The sequence below is a fragment of the Mixophyes fleayi genome, chromosome 2, assembly GCF_038048845.1.
Source record: "Mixophyes fleayi isolate aMixFle1 chromosome 2, aMixFle1.hap1, whole genome shotgun sequence".
NCBI classification, from domain to species: Eukaryota; Metazoa; Chordata; class Amphibia; order Anura; family Limnodynastidae; genus Mixophyes; species Mixophyes fleayi.
Genome location: NC_134403.1, coordinates 345,020,278 through 345,044,266, shown reverse-complemented (window position 1 = coordinate 345,044,266; position 23,989 = coordinate 345,020,278). Strand labels below are relative to the sequence as shown.

The following is a 23,989-nucleotide window of genomic DNA, read 5'->3' as shown; positions in this document are numbered from 1 at the left end:
CTAGGCGTTACCTTCGACTCTTCTCTCTCCTTCACGCCCCACATTTTAATCCCTTGCCCAAGCCTGTCGCTTCCAACTTCGCAACATTGCCCGCATCCGACCTTTCCTCTCTCAGGATGCCACCAAAACTATCATCCATGCACTCATTATCTCCCGCCTGGACTACTGCAACCTCCTCCTCTCCAGCCTCCCCCTCTCCCATCTCACCCCCCTCCGCTCTATTCTAAACGCGGCTGCTAGACTCATCTTCCTATCTCGCCGCTCCTCCTCCGCATCCCCTCTCTGCCTTGCCCTACACTGGCTCCCCATACCCTACAGAATCCTTTTCAAACTCCTGACCACAACGTACAAGGCGCTCTCCCAGTCCACTGCCCCCTATATCACTGACCTCCTCTCCATTCACACTCCTGCCCGCTCTCTGCGCTCGGCCAATGACCGTCGCCTCTCCTCCACTCTGATTACCTCTTCCCACTCCAGAATCCAAGACTTCTCCCGCGCTGCCCCCCTTCACTGGAATGACCTGCCTCGCTCCATCCGTCTCTCTCCCACTCTTAGCTCCTTCAAACGGGCCCTAAAAACTTACCTGTTCCTCAAAGCCTACCCACCTTCCACCTAACCCTGCCTCCCCTTCTTTATATGCCAACTCACTCCCTCTGTACTTGTGTTTTGTTCACCCTCCCTTAGGATGTAAGCTCATTGAGCAGGGCCCTCCTCCCTCTTGTGTCCTTACCAGCTCTTCTTCTCCATCTCTACCGCATTAGCCTGCTTAGAGCTCCTGAAGTGTCAGTATTTTTTGTTTACTGTTCAGTAATGTAATACCCTGTACTGTCTACTGTTTGTGCATTGTACGGCGCTGCGGAACTCTTGTGGCGCCTAACAAATAAAGGATAATAATAATAATAAAATTGCCTGTCCTGATTCCTGTTTGGTCATATTGTCTCTGGATCTCTTTTGCCTGTACTAATACTGGACTGGTCATATTGTCTCTGGATCTCTTTTGCCTGTCCTGATTCCTAGCTGGTCATACTGTCTCTGGATCTATTTTGTCTGTCCTGATCCCTGGCTGGCCATATTGCCTTTGAACCTCCACTGCCTATCCTGATTTATGGCTGGTTATATTGTCTCTGAATCCATTGCCTATCCTGATCCCTGGCTGGTCATATTGTCTGAAGCTCTGCAGCCTGTCCTGATCCCTGGCGGTCATATAGTCTCTGGATCGCCATCGACTGTCCTGATCCGTGGCCGATCATATTTCCTCTGACCCTCTGTTGATAGCCCTATAAATTTATATTATCAGAATTTATATTATATTGCTTCATCTGTGAACTTTCAGAGTTTTGTGAACAAAACAACTCAAACCTTACTGGTGACATGGCAACATATCAATATCCAGGTAAATTACAATTCATGCAAATGTAAATTACCTCAATTTCATCTTCATCAACTGTTCGGTCATACGTCCCTAATAGCTGCATCTCTGATGCATTTCTTCGCCCTGCCGGTTGATCAGTCCTCCGTCTTCCACCAGATCCTCTTGAAGACATTGAGCTGGAGGAGCTAGGATCTCGTGGATTATTTGACGAAGGGAATGTTGGTTTACAATACGGTGGGATGTCCTCTGTAGGAATCAATATGAAATAATTAACAGTGTACAAAAAATATGAAGCCCAATCGACACAGAGAATGTATTTTACATGGCATTATACTATAATAAACAACTCATTAAGTATCAAAAGCTACACTACTACTGTAAGCAAGTCACATTTTCTTGTCAAAAATATGTATATTGACTAATTAGTCCCAGTACATAGTAGCAAACTAGGAGTCAATTATACCAATTCATTCCAACAAAAAAGTGTGTTAACAACCATTCTAATCGGTGGTCACAGGTGAGCCAGGTAAGTCAATGAAATCTACCTTTATTGCTAAAATGGAATGTTTTTACAGTATCTTTATTGCTAGGAAAGAGAAGATGCTACATGCCATCAAATAAAAGGATTTACAGATAAATAGCTTTTAAATTATGCTACCTATACCTTAATTAACTGTATGGGGGATTTCTATAAAGTGGAAGAAAAAGTGGATGCAAATTGTCTTTAAAAAGGAGTTAAGCTGTTGCAGTATCTTAGAACAAATAAATAAATAAATTGTATATATATATATATATATATATATATATATATATATATATATATATATATATATATAAAACCACTTTTTGGAGGTAAAACCTTTCTCTTTAATAGAATATGGAATCCATTTACCTCTATTTTGAAACACTTTATCTCCACTTTCCGCTTCCACCACATTTATAACCTCCCTTTCTATGAGCTCTAAGAACATATGGCATCTATCTATTTTCTATATCTGGCATACCATCAGTGTAGAGTAATGGTGACAGATAGGCCAATGCTGTTTATGGTACATATGGAGACACAAGCTTGCTACAAAACATCCTATTTAATTAGTTTGTCTAGAGTGTTAAAGGCCTTGACAAAGCCTCTGCGCTTTTATCTAAGTAAGCACCATAATCAATGCTAATACCTGCAATCAAGATGAACGCTGTATACCTGAAGAATAACAATCATACAATACCTTTTAATTGAGGATTTTTTGTTGGCGTGCCATCTCTCTTTGTGGGTTTCCCTCTTTTGATCTTTCCATCAATCTGCTGCTCTACGGACTCTCTCCGTTCTCCAGAATTTGTCCGGACGTCTGCATGCTGCCTGCTATCCGCGCCGTCTCTCCCTCTGTAGTTGACACCTTTTCTTTCTGTTGGTCTGTCTAATCTCTGCTCAGCGGGAGTGTACTTTTGTGACATGCCGGGACGCATGTCTAGTTGTGCTTTGGATGGTCCAGTGGGGGATTTAATGGCAGGAGGGGGCAGAGGTGGAGGTGGTAAATCTACATAAAAAACAAATAAAAAGAGTATCACGTTATTGCAGATATGTTAATGAACGGTACAAATATGGTACCTGTCACATGAATTCACAATTAACACTCTTAAAAGGAGTATGGCTCTGTGGCTTCTATGAGAAATTACAAATCCTTATTTTATGTTTTTAAAATCTGAATATGGCTTTACCTGGGAGTGATATAATATACAGGAGTTAAAATTCAAAACAGATTACGCATTCTGTAGTGTAGTTTTACGTATCAGTAACCCAGTTGTCAATATATGGGTTATGCCAGGCTTAGGAACCCTTTGGCTGCCCAGCTGGCATGGAACTTGTTACACATCGGCCGGAGAGCCACAGATTCTTCAAACAGACTTACGCCAATACTATGTCTGAGTAGAGTCCAGCGACAGTTTGATTTGTAACGGATTTACGACTTCAATAACAAAATTTGATAGAACAAGGTAGTGTCACTATTACAATAAAATAAAGGAAGGAAAGGAATTTGAACCACACCATGAAACATTTATTTGAGTGAAAAACAGGACAGTTTCTCTGTTGCTTCATAGAGGTTATTATGATAGATGGGAACTTGCCTGCCTTCTGTATCTAACAATCCAAATCCAAAAATGCTGCTCTATGTCTGCCATACTTACCAACTTTTGAAATTTGTTTTCCGGGAGCCTGCCGGGGGAGGTGGGCGTGATGGGGGCGGGGCTCCAAAAATCGCATCATTTTGGACCCGGCGCCAAACGCCGCAATTCCTGGTGAATCGCGGCGTTCTGGATCTATTTCTGCCCACTTCACTCGGAAGTGGGCAGATCCGGGAGATTGCCACACTCTCCGGGGAGTCGTGAGACTCTCGCAAAATACAGGAGTCTCCCGGACATTCCGGGAGAGTTGGCAAGTATGATGTCTGCAATGCATGTATAATGTCCTTAAAAAAGGGTATTTTACAGAAGGTGTTTTAGACAGATATATGTAAACTTTTGAAAACATGAGTTGTATTATATTCTGTTACTTTGCTCATAAATTTTGACAGGCTACATGTTGCTCAATTTTATACCCAATGCTTAGGGACATGTGTTTAAAGTCTTAAATATGTATACTAGTTAGTGAAAGTTGACTGATTTTATTTGTAACTTAAAAAACAACAACAAATACAGTGCCTACTACTACTAATAATAATAGTATGATAGTATTATTGATAAATTGATTGCACCACAATTGCATACATATTTCAGTGTTTACACTACTTAAACAACTGATGCAAAGAAATTTATTTTCAACCATTTCACAGTAGCATTAATTTTTTTTAAAAATTTACATAACTTTGCATGTATTACTTTACAATTACAGTGCCTATGCTGGGACTTGTAGTGCCAGAACGGCTGAAGCACGCCAGATTGTCTGCATGAACTCTAGACTAATAATCAATAACAAAGTAAAACTTCTTAAATACGACTGCGAAAGTAAGAAGCTTTTACCTTACTTTCCTTTGCACTAGCGTGGCCTGTAATATCTAAACGAGCATTAAAATGAATAAACGCTAAATAAACTCCAAACAGCAGCTTCTAATTTGACATCAATTTGCTATTTATACGTACATTATGGGGCTACTAATTGAAGCGCTGACATTAGGAAGGAACAGAGTCTATTTTGGACGATATGCTGAATAAGATACAATTTATATTGATCACATATATCAAATTTACTGCTTTAATGTGGGATGCATTATAATAGCCACTAAGGCCCATCAGCCTCTCCTTTATTCATTATGTAAATGCTATGCAGCAAATAATTTAATTGTTATCTTTTTTTCTTCCATTTTTTTTTTTTTTAAATATTTTGCACACGCAAATCATTAGTGGAGGGTTATTTAAAGAAAAGATATTCTATTTCCATGATTTATGTTCACAGTATATACATATGAATGTTTAGTAAAACATATGGGTCATTCATTATAGAAATTCCCATCCATCATCCGTCATTTATTAAAGATCACTTATCATCCACACACAGTAGACCCCATAAGGCCTCGGCAAACTACAAGTGCACTCTGGTGTGGGCAGAGGTGCAGTGTGGAGTATAAATATCACATCAGAGGTCCAACCTCTTAACTCTTTAGACCCAGCCTGTTCAATAAATACAATTCGCCGGTCTGCTAAAATTACTCATTTATGACTCACATTAGAGTCGTGGACTATCAGGACTATCTTTATTTTACGTGGCACTTATCTGTGTTTGAAGCTTGGTTTTAAATTGGGTAAAGCGAGCCTAGGAAGGTGGAAGGCACAAAATTCAACCCAATGCAGCCCATAAGGAATATAGGGGCAGACCCGATCACTGCCAGCTCAGAGCTGGTGTAAATATTAATCCTTATATGGAGGCTCCTCCGCACAGCAAGTACTGCTGTTGTGTGCACTCTCTGCCTCTTGTCCTCATCTCAATAATCTCGCACCACAACATAAGATGCAGAGTTGCGTGGCACATTCCCATGTTGACATAACACCACTTATTCACTGTTTTTGGCACCCCAGGGCCGTAACTAGGGCTGTACGATAGGGGCGACCGCCCAGGGCGCAATGCTGAAGGGGGGTGCAGTTTAGGAATGTTTTAGGTTCATTTGGTTAAAATTGAGGGCTAGGGGGGCGGCATTTGTCTTTCTCGCCCCAGGCGCTAGAATTCTAAGTTACGGCTCTGTGGCACCCCATAATGTTGGGAGCGATAGACAGCCGCCTTAATTGGCATAATAGTAGCACTGGCCCTGGTGCTCCATGAAAAAGTAGCTCACACTGAACATTCGTATTTGTGTTTTATATTCCAGCAAACGGAGCCTACCGGGCACAGCTGGGCCAACCGAGGCAGAGCTGGGCCAACCGAGGCAGCCGCTGGAAGTCCTAGGTTTTGAAGGGCAGCGACATACAACCAATCAATAATTGTATTTCTTTTTAAATGCTCATTTATTTACAGCAAAAAAATGACTAAAGAGAAAATTAGGTAAATGTAAAGTGTACATATTTATGGTATCCCAGGGACTTGGCACACCCCTGTATATGTGTGGCACTTCATAAAATACAAACGATCTACCCTGTTGCTACATCTTCTCTTATGATAATTATGGATAATTACCCACAAGGCAGCAACAATATTCACTTAATGTCCTGAGCAGGGGCGTAATTCTGTGCTGCTGGCCTCAAAGCAATGCTTGGGTAAGGGCCCGGAAGTGCAGCTCTAACTTCCCAGGCCCCCGAGGATCTCTTCTGAGCATACGCAGCCCCCTCTCGGCCCACCTTCTGCACCAACAATCATTCTATCACTGGCCTGGAGAATTACATTTTCAGGGACAGTACTGGCAACAATTAGTCACAGCCTGACGACGATGCAGGGCTGCAGCCAGGCCATATTTTGGGCTTTCAGTTCAGCTTGGCAAACAGACAGCAGAGATGGCATTTAAAATAAATAAGTGCACATCTTAACGTGTTGTTTACTATGGAATAAACTAATCATTTTTGCACAATTAGCTGCTGTTACCCAGATATTCTCAGTTCCAAGTGAAGTAACCACCTCAGGGGCAAACGCAGGATTTGCAGAGGGGGGTTTCCACACCACAGTGCCAGTGGGCGTGACCAGCATGCATAGGGGCGTGGCTACAATTTTAGAGAGTGCTTAGCTGCTCTCCAACTCCTCCTATCCCCATAATATACATGGGCAATGCTGCATGCACTACTGTTAGGTGCATGCAGATCTCTCGTTTCGAACAGAGCTGTGTGAAGCAGGGACAGGTTCCAGCCACCTCAATTATACAGTGCCCCAGGCTTGGAGGGGGGTTTCCAGGCACTAGGTTTGCCTATGCTCCTTAAACCAGATCAGTCTCTCCGTACCGCCACCAGTCATAAGCTGGTGGGGAGCCATGTTGTTCAGCTGCACTGTCATGCTGGCATTCTGTGCAGACTAATCTCACATATAGATTTCTGATCCCATACTCAAGGTAAAATACAGATCATGACGGTCAACTACTTATTCCAAAATGACTTGTGTTCACCTCGCTGGACGCTTTATCATTTATTTATTTTTTATCAAGTGTCTAGTACTCAAAGACAGGGACAAAAAAAACCAGCTGAAAACCCCTTGTGTAGCCACGGATAAGAATCTATAATATTAAGCTTTCATATGATAATGGACAGTGAGGCTCCTCTTTGAGAAATTGCTGACTGGTAATGAAATTCTTAATCAGATTGTTGCTGCCGAGGAGAGAAGCAGGAGACATGTTTTCCCTTCAGCAAATTTACTAAGGCTGACAAGATGACAAAACATAGGAGAATATGCCAAACGTAAATTTCCAGAACAGTTTGACAGTTGTTCTTTTAGAGGCTGGAAGAGGAAGAAATATAGAGGTTTAATAAAAAAAAGTTGACCACCTGAGGCACTTTCATTAAGGGCTTTCCTCTTCAAACATAAAACCCACCGCGTGTATTTTCTTGCTGGCCCTCGTGGGACTACAAGAATTACCTCTTCAGCAGGGGTCGATATTGTGTGTGAAGGCATGAAGAGAGATGATTAGAAGCTACAAGTTTATTTACACAACATTTGCTTGAAATAACACTTAAGATAAGAGTTAGAATTGCATCTTGTCTGCATCTCCAGAAAAAAACTGAAGATCAGACAGTTGAAGCATATTATATATAATCAAATATCCAAGCCTCTGTGTTATTCTATAATAGTGTAGTATTTTAGTTATACTGTACATATATGCCTCTCATTCATGCTGTAGTTAACCTGACATCATGCAGAGCAGTTGACTAGAGTCATTGGATCGCCCCTAGTAATAAAGGTTTTGATAGGCCGCAAACCTTTTTCCAGCTTTTTAAAATGTCATGTGGAGTATTTCTATTCAAATGTGCCATTTCATTTATTGGGCTATAAATATTTTATAAATCAGCTGCAGATCATAGAATAATATATTGGTTATAAAGAATACATAAGCGATGGTTCTATAAATATGCAAAAAAAAAAAGTAAAAAGGAAATATTCACCACTGAAAACAGGTACCTGCTTGAAGGGTGGATATATTTTTGATATGATATATATATTTAGAAATAATATCTTCAAAAACAGTGAGCTCCGCTCATCACTATGGTATTGACACTTGTTTTATAAGGAATGACATATTCTCTATTGCAGATTAAAGGAATATTAGCAGGCAACTTTGATATATATTCCCTGTGAATATATATATATATATATATGTATATATATATATATATATATAATATATATATTATATATTTATTATAACAAATGGAAGGCATTTAGCTGGCAATCTGCAGAGCAGGGAGCCAAGCATGTAACCCATTTGTGCAGCAGTGGACCCAGTTTAAAGATAAACAGGAGGAGGACAAAATAATGGTATAGAGTCTGAATTAATTTACATGGTTTGAAAGTGCATTTTGTCCCACAGTTACAGAGCCTGTCTGCAGTAAGAGTAATCAAACAGAAGCAGCTGATGAGAACTCCCTTTTAAAGGGAAGGAGGTGGGAGTGTTATCTGTCCATCAAGGAAGGGCTGTGGGAGGTATAAAAACCTGTTTGTTTCATTGTTCAGGGTTACCGGTGCTAGAAAAGCTGCCTGGGGCTAGATTTACTAAGCTGCGGGTTTGAAAAAGTGGGGATGTTGCCTATAGCAACCAATCAGATTCTAGCTATCATTTTGTAGAAAGTACTAAATACATGACAGCTAGAATATGATTGGTTGCTATAGGCAACATCCCCACTTTTTCACACCTGCAGCTTAGTAAATCTAGCCCAGAGTGTCTAGAGAGCTGGTCTTTGTTTATTTAGGGTCACAAGAAACTGTAAGAATCTCATGTTGGGAAGTACTGCTAATATTAAAACAAAGTAAAAAGCAAGAAGATGTTCATGTGTGTTTCATCAGTAGTGTGCTCTTGCCACAATATATAATAAACATATATATATATATATATATATATATATATATATATATATATATATATATATATATTTATTTGCCTGTGTGATAGATTCTATTTACTATGCATGTTCTACTATCAGCGTAATCACCGATCCCCAGAGCAAAATTTGGTGATTCACAATAACCTGTGTAGTGAAATCCATATTAAACAGCAATGCTCTGAAATTAAATTGTTTTGTACATTTTGCTATAAAAAAAAAGTTACCTACAATTTATTGTGGTCACATCCCTACCCATATATTTCTGTATAACTAATGGAAAATTTTCAAAGCATTGATTTGAAATTGAAATCAATACATCTGGCATTTAGTGTCAGCAGCTAAAGTGCATTGAAGGTTGATAAGAGCACTTTTAAAAAAATTGCAGTTCACTTCAGCCATCTATCTATTGCGAAATTAAAATAGTTCATCATTGTGTAATCCATAGATAGATTTTAAATGATACGCACATTCCATGACAGACTTTCATTTTTGGTAATAGACTAATTACTCTGTTAGTAAATAAGCATAAAGCAACAACCTATCTCTAGAATTGTTTCATGGTGCATTTTTCATGCCAATGTTTTCATCTGCCTGAATAATGAATTACATGATTACAATGAACAATAATAATAAAATTAATAGGAAACTGATAAAAACCATGGTAGTCCCACTGGATCACAGTTTCACAGAAATATGTTCAATTTTGAAAATATTTAATATGCATTCTTATTCTGCATGCACAAACATCCGCACAGTAATACCCCTATGCAGGTGCGGAGCTGTGCATTAATGGGCCCCATAGCAAAATGAAAAGGATTCTGTAGGGGAAGGGGAGCCAGTGAAGGGCTTGGTAGAGTGGGAATACAGAGGTGGAACGGCGAGAGAGGAAAATAAGCCTAGCAGCGGCGTTAAGTACAGATCTAAGGGGAGCGAGATGAGAGAGGGGGAGGCCGATAAGGAGAAGGTTGCAGTAGTCCAAGCGGGAGATAATCAGAGAGTGGACGAGAGATTTGGTGGCATCCTGGGAGAGGAAGGGCCGAATGCGGGCAATGTTGCGAAGCTGGAAACGGCAGGATTTGGCGAGAGAGTGAATGTGAGGGGCAAAGGAGATAGAGGAGTCGAGGATGACACCTAGGCAGCGGAGTTGGGGAACAGGGGAGATAGATGAGTTGTCAACAGTGATGAAGAGGTCAGAGGGGAAGGAGGTACGAGAGGGAGGAAAGACAATGAGTTCAGTTTTAGCAAGATTGAGTTTAAGAAATCTAGAGGACATCCAGGAGGAGATGGCAGAGAGGCATGCGGATACCCTGGAAAGAAGGGAGGGAGAGAGATCAGGAGAGGAAAGGTAGAGTTGAGTGTCATCAGCATAAAGGTGGTACTTGAGGCCGAAGGAGCTGATGAGTGCACCCAGAGAAGAGGTGTATAGTGAGAATAGTAAGGGTCCAAGGACAGAGCCCTGAGGGACCCCGACTGGAAGGGAGGAAGAAGGGGAGAGAGAATCAGAGGTGGAAACAGAGAAGGAACGGTCGGCAAGGTAAGAGGTGAACCAGGAGAGGACGGTACCGGAGAGGCCAATGGACTGAAGGGTGTGAAGCAGGAGGGGGTGGTCAACGGTGTCAAAGGCCGCTGAGAGGTCGAGGAGAATCAGGAGGGAGTAGTGGCCCATGGCTTTAGCCGAGAGGAGATCGTTCGTAACTTGAGCGAGGGCAGTTTCAGTGGAATGGAGGGGGCGGAAGCCTGATTGGAGAGGGTCAAGGAGGGAGTGTTCAGAGAGGTAGGTGGAGAGACAGTTGCAGACAAGTCTCTCGAGTATTTTGGAGGCAAATGGGAGAAGGGAAATGGGGCGGTAATTAGAGAGTGAGGTGGGGTCAAGATTGGGTTTCTTGAGAATGGGTGAGACGAGAGCATGTTTAAAGGCGGAGGGGGAAGATGCCGGTGGAGAGGGACAGATTGAAGAGGTGAGCGAGGTGGGAGCAGGTGGAGGTGGAAAGGGAGCGAAGAAGGTGAGAAGGGATGGGGTCCTGGGGGCAGGTAGAAGGGGGGGGAAGAAGAAATGAGAGAGTGGACTTCCTCACCCGAGGTGGGGCGGAAGGAGAGAAGGAGTTGGTGGCTGGGGGAGAGGGGGGAGAGTGGAGGGGGGAGGAAGGGCGAGAGGGGGGGGTGGAGGAGGAGATTTCAAGTCTGATGGCCGCGATTTTAGAGGAGAAAAAGGAGGTGAAGTTAGTGGCAGATAAGGAGGAAGGGAGGGGGGGAGGTGGGGGAGACAGGAGAGTTTTAAAGGTAGCGAAGAGGCGGCGGGGGTTGGAGGACTGGGAGGAGATGAGGGATTTAAAGAAAGATTGCTTAGCGAGCGAGAGGGCAGAGCTGTAGGAGGAGAGGATAAACTTGAAGTGGAGTAAATCAGCCACGGAGCAAGATTTTCTCCAGTGGCGTTCGGCAGTACGAGAGCATTTTTGGAGGAAACGGGTAAGTTTGGAGTGCCAGGGTTGGGGATTGGAGCAGCGAAGGTGGATGGGCTGGGCAGGGGCAACCGCATCAAGGGCGGAGGAGAGGGTTTGGTTATAGAGGGAGGCCACCTGATTAGGGCAGGACAGGGTGGAAGGGGGAGAGAGGAGAGTTTCGAGAGAAGAGGATAGAATAGCAGGATCAAGGATGTCGAGATCGCGCCTGGACCGGGTAGATTTGGGTGGGGGGAGGGGTGCAGGAGTAGAGGAGAGAGAGAATGAGAGAGATGGTGGTCCGAGAGTGGAAAGGGGGAGATAGAGAAGTCGGACAGACTGTAACGGTGGGAGAAGACAAGGTCAAGGGAGTGACCAAGGCAGTGGGTAGAAGAGGAGGTCCATTGGGAGAGGCCAAGGGAGGAAGAAAGGGCAAGGAGTTTGATGGAAGCAGGGTCGGTGGGGTTGTCAATAGGGATATTGAAGTCGCCAAGGATAATGGAGGGGATGTCAGAGGAGAGGTGGTGTGGGAGCCAGGCAGCAAAGTTGTCAAGGAAAAGGGAGGAGGGCCCAGGGGGGCGGTATATGACAGAGACGCGGAGATGGATGGGGTAGAGTGGACTTCAAAAGAGGAGAAGGAGAGGGAGGGTTCAGGAGGAATGAGTCTGAAAGTACAGGTGGAGGATACCTTTGTTTCTCATCTCACTGCCCATGGCTGAGTGTATGTACCCTAACTTATGCCGAAGTTTCACTGAACACATATAGATAATTGGTATAAGTATACCTCCCAATATTTTGTTGCAGAGCTCTCATGATATTTGGAAGACAAGAAGGGTGTGAACTGTCTGAAATGGGTGTGGCTTTCCTGGATCAGGGTGTGGTGTGAGTGATTGTGGGTGTGGTAAGGGATAGATAAGAAGGTGTGTCCAATTGGGAATGTTGTGAGGTATATACAAGTATAACATATTCTGATTGTTTCTTATATCCCACATGTGTTTCTCCAGAAAAGTCAGATCCTAGCAGAACAACTTCCTTTTTAATACAACTTAAAGATAGCTTTTGCAGCTTTATACCATTTAAAAGGGTTCATGTTTGACGGCAGAGTTTTACAAGACTCACTGTTCTCCTACATTAAAACAACAAGTGAACCACTCCCTGGGATTCCTACTCTTGTACACGTACTCATTTGTACTGCGGCTGCTACAAAAAATGACTGCAGGCTATTGGCTGGATGACTGTTGTGGTCGTCCAATCAGGAGCCGGCTGTCATTTCCACCTGTCGGACCTCACAGCTTCCAGACAATGGTCCTACGTTAGTCCAAGTGCAACAATAATGGTCTCAAAGGGATGGAACCACCCTGGGTACTAGTCTGGGAGCATAGAAGGGGCAATGGTTAAAACCTCTTGAACCGGTAGACTTAATTTGTCTCTGCAGAAAACTTCAGCAAAACTATGCTGTATATTGATAGCTTAAAATGATTCATTAACATAATAAAATGTTCTAAAACACATTAAAAATCAATTAGATCTCAAAGAATGAGAAACTTGGAGAAAAGGAGAAAGACTACATTCATGCCATATGTATTGAAACGACGGAACTGTAATAAAAGCCTAATTGCGTTGTATTTAAATGAGCCTCACCATCTGTGTAGACGTCTTTCCGTAGATGTCCTTGCTGGTGTTTCTGTCTCTTGGGCGGGCGGCTTTTCTGCATGACAGCAGTGCTCATGTTACTATCGGTAGACACGGGGCTTGTAGGTCTAGGGCAGTGCACTGCATGGAAGTGTCTGCGGCCTGCAAAATCAGAACGTGAACTGTAAATATTAAGGTAGGATTGCAAATAAGAAGAATGAATATTACTGTTAAAATACTGTAAACTGAAGATCAAAAGTATAGGCGGTGTAAGATGGAATATAACTACTGAATTTTTATTTATTGTATTTTTTAAAGCCACACTCTCAGACGGCCAAAAGAGGTACTTCTGTTCCCCACTTTATAATGGCTGCAATCACCCTTGGCATAATCACAAAGCACCCGCTTTTGGTCAAGGCTTTGAGACAGACAATGGAGCCCCAGAAAAGGCTGTATGGTGCCGCCCCGGGACTATGGCAAGGCCAGCGGAGGGTAGGGTGAATTTTCTTTGCCCTACCTGGGAATGTTGCTTTAAGTTGGTACGGTCTATGATCTTGTATACAACATTTAGTCTTTGACCTTATCCCTGACAGCAATATATATTTCCAACGCGACAAGATATTTCTACAAATACCTATACTAGGACTTCCCCAACAGCAACCCAGCTTCCAGATCAGCTCCAATTTACCAGTGGTACATAGAAACTACAATGGGTTCGGGCCCTTGGCCCCCACTTCACAAAAGTTTTTTTTAATACCTAATAGTCTCAAGTTTATATTTGCACAAATGAATTTGAATGGGAGAGTTCTAGACCCACTTATCAAAGCTGCCACCAAAACACCATAATTAAAATGCACCACTGCCCTTATTAACAACTTGAAAGGTCTAGAGGCCGGGTGCTCAACCTGTGACATGTGTATCCCAAAAAGGAAAAACACATCATCACCGGGATTCACAGCCAAAATGTCACTCTACCCTCCCAGCCCCCACTTTCAGCCCCAATCGGGTCTTCACAGCGCATGTGTCAGACAGAGAGTAGAGTTGTGGCCTCGGGAGGGTAGCCCGGCATTGCCGAGATACCCCAATCCTAACCATAGAGGCCACACTGCCTTCTGAGGTGGTAATTGCGCCACTGAATCCTGGTCTAGAGGAGCAAAGTGTCTGTAAGTCTTTCTCCCATTACACTGGGTATATGTGATGGCTGTATTGTGATATATAGATAGCACCAGTGGTTGAAGTGGAAATTTAGATGTGGCAGTATGAATAATGTAATGGGTATGCAAGTAAATGGAATTTAATACTTTTACAACGAAGGCAGTAGGAGAACTGGCGGTATGACATAGCACCAAATACACCCCCACTTCCACCACTTGATAACGCATAAAAATAATGTGATATCACATATAGCACGTTAGAACGAGGCAGGGAGTCTATAGAATTCAGTCATCACTAAGTGGAGATGAGGGGCCTGATTCATTAAGGAACTTAAATTAAGAAGTTTCTTATTTAAGTCTCCTGGACAAAACCATGTTACAATGCAAGGGGTGCAAATTAGTATTCTGTTTTGCACATAAGTTAAATACTGACTGTTTATTCATGTAGCACACAAATATCAAGTTTAAATTTCAGTGTACAAATAAGCTATCAAGTATTTGTGTGCTACATGAAAAAACAGTCAGTATTTAACTTATATGCAAAACAAAATACTAATTTGCACCCCTTGCATTGTAACATGGTTTTGTCCAGGAGACTTAAATAAGAAACTTCTTAATTTAAGTTCCTTAATGAATCAGGCCTGAGGTGTTTTTAAAAAGTCAAATTGGTTGATAAATCGCAGTGTGTGGGCAGATTGACCACTTCAGAATATAAACAATAAAACAACAAAACACCATAATTCTATGCTAAATACATAGAGTTCTGAAGATAGTGCCTCTAGCGTATAGTTCCAGAAAATTGTGCACCAATATATAATATGCTTAGTGACTATGGCTTCTAGTCCAATCAGCAGCTCAGCACAACAGAAGTATTTTACAAATGAATATATACAAATCTGTGCGTAAAACGTACCGCCGGCGACATCCTGCATTTGGTGTCTCGCTACTTTTAGCCCAGCATATTCTGCAGCCGCTGCAACGGCCTGTGCAAAATCGGCATCCGTGAAGAATGACCCATCGGAAGAGCTGACGCTAGATCGCCCACTGGAGACGTTGTCTTCTTCAGAGGCAGAGCCCCATCCGTTGATCATAGACCCGGTGACAGAGCTTTCTAAGTCTCCAACGCTGGAGGCGGGAGTCTGCTCCAAGCCACGCAATAGAAGTCTGCGACTTTGCATCTTCGCAACTTCCATTTCATCCCCTTCTTCTTCTGGAACATCTGTATCCATATCCGAGACTATTGGTCCAGAAATGTACCCATAGGTGTGAGGTGGAGATATAGGTCTTGGTGGGGGTGGTGGACTTATTTGATGTCTTCTATTTAAAAGAAAATAATAAATGCGTAAAGTGTGTTAAATGTTGTAGTTGATACATATTCATTTGTACTTGTCTCTTACGCACAGTGAGGACAAATTATTTTGTGGTTTGAACCAATACTCAGAAATCACTGAGGGCTAGATTTACTAAACTGCAGGTTTGACAAACTGGAGATGTTGCCTATAGCAACCAATCAGATTCTAGTTATCATTTATTTAGTACATACTACAAGATGACAGCTAGAATCTGATTGGTTGCTATAGGCAACATCTTCACTTTTTCAAACTCGCAGTTTAGTAAATATACCCCTTTATGCCTTACTCTCATGAAACTGAATCAGACCACATACTGTCTGTAGATGACAGGTACACTTTGGTTTTCATTAAGTACGGCAAAAAACTTTGATGCAAATAAAAACCCAAAAACTTGGGAGCTCTTTGCTGCAACTGACAGATATATATTCTGGATCTTATGAAAATATTGCAGTTTTGCATGCTTCAAATAAAGATTAATTTGTTCAATAGAAGCTTCACACAGCTTAAACCCATAAGAATTCCAAGTTATTGTTACGGTCAGTTTCAATTACACACTCTACTCAAGGGTATGATCACTTACAAGAGATCATATCTGGATCTATACTGCATAAAGTGTTTTCATAACATCCAATTCAAACTCGAACAATGAGGATTATTTAGCAACATTGCTGAAAGGTGCAACAGTAGCAGTCAATCAGACATTTCCTCTCAATCTGTAATCAGCACTAGACAGATAAAAGCTAATTGCTGATTGGCTGCTAAGGACTTAGTGCAGATTTACGCCTTTGAGCGATGTTACAAACTAACCTTCAATGGCGGTAAACGCGCTAAACTACTTGCGCGTTCAGTCTCACTGTTTTTGTTCAATTTAGTGGCACTGAAAAAGGAACAATGAAATGCCGCTTAACAGATGCTGTACTTGTAACATAAAGTATAATACTCAATGGAGTCACTTTACTCATGCTGTTCATAAAAATACTGTATGCCAGTAACTGGTTTTATGACATTCACCAGAAAGTCGAAAATTGTTATTTATTCCCCTACAGAGCAATTGGCAATACCCTTAAAAGCAGCGCTCAAAACATCAGGTATTTGGGGCTCTCCTAATTCATTTTGTGTTTTTTACAATAATAGAATAAGTAGAATGTAAATACATGAGTTGGTGGTAGAATCTTAACAAAGTAAAACTCTAAAAAAGAAATACGTTAAAGCCTAATGATACGCTACATTCTGTTCCGACAAAACTCTGAAACCAAATTGATCAACACAGAGAAATGGATTTTCTAATAAGAGACTTGGCAGGGAACATTGCAATTATTATAACAATGTATTTATAACGCGCATTTTTATAATGTTTGAATGCAGGGAACTGTGGAAGATATTGTTATTTTTGGCACTTTCTAAATCTTTCATAGTTCTCACGCACTTAACTCCCTCTCTGGCCTCTGCTTCAGTTAATAAATGAATCATTTCATTTGCTGGAACACCTGCTCCAACCCCGCAATATAGGAGTCTATGATACAGTGTATTAGGCATATAGTAAGTGCCAAATCTCTGGTAAATCCAGCAATTCAGTTTAAAAATGGACCAGAAGGGAGCACCATGCTGTAGTGAAGTCTGTGCATAAGTATAGTATATGTGTAACTTTATATGTGTGGTATATGTGTTAGCATACATGGGCTTATGTGTAGGGCTTTGTGTGCATTAATGGTATATTATATAATATAATATAATATAATATTATTATATTATATAATAAGTCTCATGCTTTGATGACGGAGCTCATCGCTGAATATTAGCATCCTTTTATTTTCCAGTATCGAACAAAATAATGTACAATGCATTTTTCATGATACGCAAAGAACTATCTATGATGTTTTTGAAAACCTGTAAGAATATTGAGCTTTTAAGACTTCACATTGGCCGACACACTTTCCAACATCGCTAGTTAAAAAATATTGACTAACATTGTCCACAGCAGCCCTGATCCACCAAGTCCACGTCCACACTTCCGAACAACCAACCCCAATAAATACCTATGCAACTAGTCTGTTATAAAATTGGGTCACTTATGGTTATATAACGCTATCGATGCTTCTTTTGACATTACCTTCTTTCAAGCTGATGTTGAACAAGACTTAAGTCCTCCTGACAATCCTGAAGCATGGGCTGCAGCTCCTCCTGAGGCGACGGGGTAAGGGTGGCAGTGGACTGGTGGCTATAGGACACAGCGGCTGGAGAAGAAGCGGCTCCTCTAATCGGTGGTGTAGGACCTCTTTCATCTTCTTCTTCTAACTCATCTTGCTGGAGATACATTCTTGTTGGTGGCATTGGACAAGGTAGTTCTCTGTCATAGCTACTAAGATAATTGAAGAAAAACATAGATGTTCACATGTGTATACATTCTTTATTGCTATTAGATGGCAATGTCATGTATACAAATTAAAATGGACAATTGATTTAAGTTCTTTTCTATGGATGCTGAATGGTGTTTCCTCATTATTACCAAAGCTTCAACTCTACTGATCTAACTTGGGCAGCTGGATGATTATGTTGGCTGGTTCCGTAATTCAGAGGCAGTTATCCTCGACTATGGGTCCTACGTCCAGGACTAGGAATAGGAGTACAAAGACAGATGTGGGAGTTTCAGATATACACACAACCTATTTCCCTCCTACTGCAGAAGAACAACATATAAACTACCAGCAGCAATCCATGCAGTGGCGGAACTACCATTGGTGCACCGGGCCCCGTGGAGATAATGAGGCCCACTGCCCGGTAGATGAAGAGGGTCGGAACTAGCGAGCTGTGGGCCCCAATTCACTCCTCCCTGCTTCCCTGTACCGGGGGCCCATAGCTCGCTAGTTCCGCTTCTGAGTCTACGTAGATACAGAATGTTAGGATGGAGTCTAACTTTGCAATACTTGATAAGTTCACGGGAAGGAGTCGTTTCCTCTTTGCCTTAAAAGAGGCAGTTCACCTTTGGACGGTGACTATAAACCGTAAGGATGAAAGGATGGAGATATTCGGTAGACAGAATTAAATGGCAGCAGGTTTGTGATTGGACAAGTGCCACTGCCAATCAGTCAGTAGTAGGCTGGCATATCTTCTCATGTAGCAAACCATTTGGCTCTTCTACAGCAGTACGGAAGCTGTCCCGCAGGGGTCAGTCATTGTAAGGTCTGGGTTAAGTGAAGGTAAGGGATCTTACCTCTCATCGACTGAGAGAGTATAGTCCTCACTGGCCCCATGTGGCGGTGGATGTGCCGGCGGTGGTGGCAACAGATCGGCCCAGTTCATGCCAGCCTGTTTCGACCCTTTGGGAGCACGCGTTCCCTTTTTGTGACCTTGGCTACCTGCAAGAGTATGGATGACACTAAGTATAAAAGGAAAACACTTATTTCTGGAAGATTTTCTTTCCTGATCATGTAACCGTTATAATAATAAATCTGTAAAAAAAATAAAAAAGCAGTGAAAATAGACATCATTTACCCATATCCATTACGTTAATAGCTAACAAATACCTAAAATGCAATAAAGTCACAAATTAATTTTACAAGCAACACCATTTAGAGTGATCTTCCTCTAGCAATTAATTGCATTATAGATTATCATCTAAAACAAATGAGCTGTAGACATATTTTCTCAAGTGCTTTTTTTACTATTTAATTGCTGCGATCTAAAATACAATATGATCTTGATATGATCTATTAACGTTTCACTGTTGCATTAAGTCGCTGAATATATATCATTTGTACTTGTCTAAAAATTGTTTTAAGCGAAAATAAATTATTTGTTTTAGTTAGGAAAGCAGTTAAAGGCAGGCGTTTAATCATATACAAAGGGAGATATCCCCTCTTTAGAAACAGCATAACACCACATCTTGGATTATAATAAGGGTGGGTAAACCTGCATCCAGCATCCTGAGGCTGTTTGGGTCCCACGGATTGTCCAATCAATACAATCAATGTCCAATCAATGCATTCTGATGCAAGGAGTGTTGGAGCAAGACTCCCTTTGTCTGTCAGAGATCGGTAGTTTATGCCAGCCTTACCGGGATGTGGTCTGGCAGAACATGCTGAGGATTATTTACTAACAATGCTAAATATGGACTAAAACCATAACAAGCGACCAATCAGAATTTTGCTTTCATCTGTTTAGTGCTAGTTAGGAAATAAAAGCAAAAGTCTGATTGGTTGGTATTAGAGATGAATGAAGCTGTGACTGACAGCCCTTGATAAAATCTTCCAGTTCCACTTTTTCCCTGTTCCACGGATTGCCCATTTTCTAACGTATTATTGTAGATTTGCATTTTGTAGAATATATGAATAGAACTGGGATGAAGGCAGTCAATGTATTCTGCTGTGTGGATGTGGATGTGGTAGGAGTGGGAAAACTTAAGGCTAAATCCTGCCACTTAGATGTGCATTATGTTGCAGCTAAATGCAGAATGAGGTGAACATTCTCCACAACAGTTTTGAAAATGATGGTTCCCTCGAGTTGTTAAGTTTTAGAGCAGATTCGCGTACTTGTGCAATGTTAGTAACCTACTTTCATTGACCTTTGAAGAATAATTAAGCCCAAAACTAAATTTTCAGTGAAAGTTTACAAATGATACCCCACCACAAACGTTTGCTAACATTGGGCTTGGTCAGCAATGATGTGTACAGCGAAGCCCTATCTCCGGCAAACACACCCATTTTCGCTAGAGAAAGGGCTTTTCACCTAATAATATATAGACCTGCTTATTGCAAAGATCTTCAGTTCTGATAAACTTTCAGCTAGATGCTTACAAATATAATTAGTAGTTTTTTTTGGTCTTTTATTTGGTCTTGTATTTATGTTTTAGTAGTCTTTTAAATTGACACTGAAACATAAGACTTGTTAAAGGCATCAATTATGCTGGTGAGAGAAAACAGACTTATCCATATAAGCAGCAACGTTGAAATGGGCTATATAGTGAATGCAGATATAAAGGGCTACTGAAAATTAAATGTAAACTCTCTCTCTCTCTTTCTCTCTAAACTATACAAGAGAGGTATAGCCACTGTGAAGTACTAAAACTCACTTCTCAGTTAACTTTGTCCTGAGTAATGTAGGACAGCGGCCATCTTCTTGTGGCCTAAACCACATAGTGTGCAGCTGCTGAGGGTGAGGTCGTGGTAATGCCCCAATCAGCCCCCGGGTCCGCCACTGATTTCCATAATTAATCAGAAGTGACTCATCCCTGTACCATTGTCAGCTTCTTAGCATAGCAGACGAAATTGAAGCATTCGCTGCCAGGCTCTGCATAGCTAAAAGTAAATTGCCAGCTTGGAGAAGCACCAATCAGGGAAGAGAAGTGCAGCCCCATTCTCCAATCAGCTACAAGGCACGCTGTCTGGGAATCCTCCCCACTGCCTGTGACCCCGCCCCTTGACACCTCCCCGTTTGTTCGTCATAGAGTCCCTGCAGCGAAGGGGAACTAGACGCTACCCTGGAGATAAGTTCTGATTGGATGCACTTTCTGGATGATAAGAAGAAGGAATATTAGAGTATCTGCATTACAGTCATCTACTTCTCAGATAAGCTGCTATTATTTACATATTTGGAATGGGCATAATTGGCACCGATTTTTATATTGTCATTTGGGTGAATGAATTACACTATGTGTGGCGCTCCTTTTTTCTTTTGCGCTCTCTCTCTCTCTCTCTCTCTCTCTCTCTCTCTATATATATATATATATATATATATATATATATAATCTCACACGGATGCCATGTATGTACACTGCGACTGTTTTGAGACGTCATCTGTAAATATAAGTCACTGCAAGATCCATTTGTAATTTTGGCTAAACTATAGGAGATTTGCGCTCTTATTTTAAAATAATGTATATTAAAATAATGTATATTTACATATTTTCCCCGTATTGTTTTTACTGTTTTCATCCTATAATTACCATGAAGTTGAATCACTGTAGGAGAAGCTGGTCTGTGGTTACCAGGCAATCTGTGATACCAGACATGCAAACAGTTACCTGACGTGCTGCTCCCATGATCGGAGCTGTTGTACGATCCACCGGTATTCTGCTCATGGGTCTGGTTGTAAGGGATGGTGGCTGGCATAGTGTCTGCGGCTCGGTAATCTAAAATATAAATAAATGAAATAACATGGTGGAACAATAGAATAAAGGCCAACTTCTAAGATAACAGTTTTCTAGATCAGAGCATTAGAAGATACAACAAAAACCCACCAGACAATTATCACGATTCCTTTTATCTAAATGAAACAACAAGAACAGGACAAGATATATTTCTGTCTCACCATCCCTGTCACCAACTCAGTATCATAACCATAAAAACACGCTTTTCGCCTAGTAAAAACACACAAGCGCGTGCAAATATGAAGTTCCCAGCCTGCATAAGTGTCTAAATCATCTGTAGAGCTTTAAGACTAATCCAAGTCATTGGATATGTCTGTAACTTAATATTTCCTTTATGACTCAACTGCATTAGTATATAGCAAGTCCAGTCCCCTACTGTGCATGTTGTGATTGATCTGGGGGTAAAAATAGCTGCTTTTTGTACTTTTATTGAAGATAAAAAGGTAAAGGTCTCAGTTTTCTGCATGCAGAATTACTGCCATAGAAGTGTCAGAGGAAGGAAACAGGGATTGTACTGGTCGTTCATTAGAGATCCGAGAAATACAGGAACAATGGAGAATGTCAAAAGGTTATTTGACACTGAGGCAGAGAGTATATTGTCAACAGCTATTCATTGAGAATCGTACGCGTGGAGCTACATCCTACAGTTATTAATGCTGTATACACATGTAAGATTGCTGTTTACATTGGATGATTAAGACGCGGGACAACAGCTGCGCTCTCCGGGTTGCATCCTAATGACATCACAAAGAGGTCACAAAGTAACACCGTACTCCTTTTATAATGTGTCATTATCCAAGGCTGCCTCCTTCCATTGACGGTGAGGCATATGTCCACACCATTGTATAACATGCAGCGGGAGGCTAAGTAGCAAACTTGCATTATTGAATGAGTGGTAGCGATAATAAAAAGACTCCTTGGGATTCAGGATCCTTGAAATATTTAATCATTTTACTGACCAAGTCTTCTCTTGTATTCGCTGAGCGGCCATTTAGAGAACAATTTAAAATTTATTGGAACTAATAAATCATTTTGGGGTTTTTTTCCCAGATTTTAGTACCTTGACATTTTTTTTTTCAGTTGTTAAAAGAGAACCTTGTCCATGAATACAACCAGATGCTCACCGTTATACTACAGCCAACTAAAAAAAAAAAGATCTGTTACCAACAAATGACTTTATTCCTGCGAACCTTTCGAGAATTTCACTTATTGAGGTCAGAAAATTCTGATCGTTTGTGGGACAAATTTTTTTTTTTTTTTTTTGAAAAGTGTGTGAAAAAATTATCATTGTTCCGACAAAACATTGCATCATTTTTCAGCTTGTAAGAAAGCCACTTGCACTTCAGTTAGTTATGTGATGGGCTACCTAGCCGTTGTATTGTCAATGGGGGCAACAGAAATGGCATTACATGGATGGACATAAGCATTGCCTTAGTGCAATGCACACTATGTAACACAAATATCGTCACCTTAAACATTATGAGCCTGATTCATTAAGGCACGTGTCGTATTTTGCATAAAATTGCTCTGCACATGCCCAGAAACAAACCATACGGGCGTAAGCACGTGGCCAATGTATAGTGAGGGCTTCAGTAGTATCACTTGTACCAGCTACAGGTCATGTGTGAGTGTGGATTACTAGTGATGATGGCCGTGTATGCAGGAGCAACTGTAAAAATGTATTTTATATACAGTAGACATTAATAACATCCTAATAAATGTATTTTATAGAAAACAAAATAAGAAATTTATTGTTTTGTCATTAGTGGGCCTGATTCATTAAGGATCTTAACTTAAGAAACTTCTTATTTCAGTCTCCTGGACAAAACCATGTTACAATACAAGGGGTGCAAATTAGTATTCTGTTTTGCACATAAGTTAAATACTGACTGTTTTTTCATGTAGCACACACATACTTGATAGCTTATTTGTACACTGAAATTTAAAGTTGATATTTGTGTGCTACATGAAAAAACAGTCAGTATTTAACTTATGTGCAAAACAGAAAACTAATTTGCACCCCTTGTGTTGTAACATGGTTTTGTCCAGGAGACTGAAATAAGATGTTTCTCAAGTTAAGATCCTTAATGAATCAGGCCCTATATTATTAACAGGTGACGTTAATTGAATAGTTTTTCTTCTGTGCATTCTTTTGGGACTTTATATTCCACATACGTATTGGATGTATCCTGCAGGGTATTGCGTGTAAGAGCAAAGTGGACCTAGACCCGCATTCACCAGGCGTATCTTCACATCTGCTCCTTGTTGAATACGGATGTGCGTATGCCCGATTTATGTGCGTTTTAAAAAAAATGCTGAATATATTAGTTTTGGGTTCCATGATGCATCAGGGCCTGTATGTAACAACAAGGAATAAACCGCAGGTTTAGGGGCCTATT

The 23,989-nt window shown here is 41.1% G+C and overlaps 1 protein-coding gene across 6 annotated transcripts in view; it reads right to left on the bottom strand.

The window, feature by feature from the left end:
• Positions 1 to 23,989, bottom strand: part of ROBO1 (roundabout guidance receptor 1) — an 859,323-nt gene that overhangs the window by 5,106 nt on the left and 830,228 nt on the right. For 4 of the 6 annotated variants that reach the window (XM_075197076.1, XM_075197073.1, XM_075197077.1 and 1 more), the window contains 7 exons: positions 21,465 to 21,572; positions 18,657 to 18,801; positions 17,556 to 17,804; positions 15,007 to 15,410; positions 12,949 to 13,101; positions 2,596 to 2,904; positions 1,425 to 1,618 (listed from right to left, as the gene is read on the bottom strand). In XM_075197076.1, coding sequence (XP_075053177.1) covers positions 1,425 to 1,618; positions 2,596 to 2,904; positions 12,949 to 13,101; positions 15,007 to 15,410; positions 17,556 to 17,804; positions 18,657 to 18,801; positions 21,465 to 21,572 — 1,562 coding nt within the window. The remainder of the gene's footprint in view (positions 1 to 1,424; positions 1,619 to 2,595; positions 2,905 to 12,948; positions 13,102 to 15,006; positions 15,411 to 17,555; positions 17,805 to 18,656; positions 18,802 to 21,464; positions 21,573 to 23,989) is intronic. The other 2 variants (XM_075197074.1, XM_075197078.1) reach the window with 1 other exon arrangement.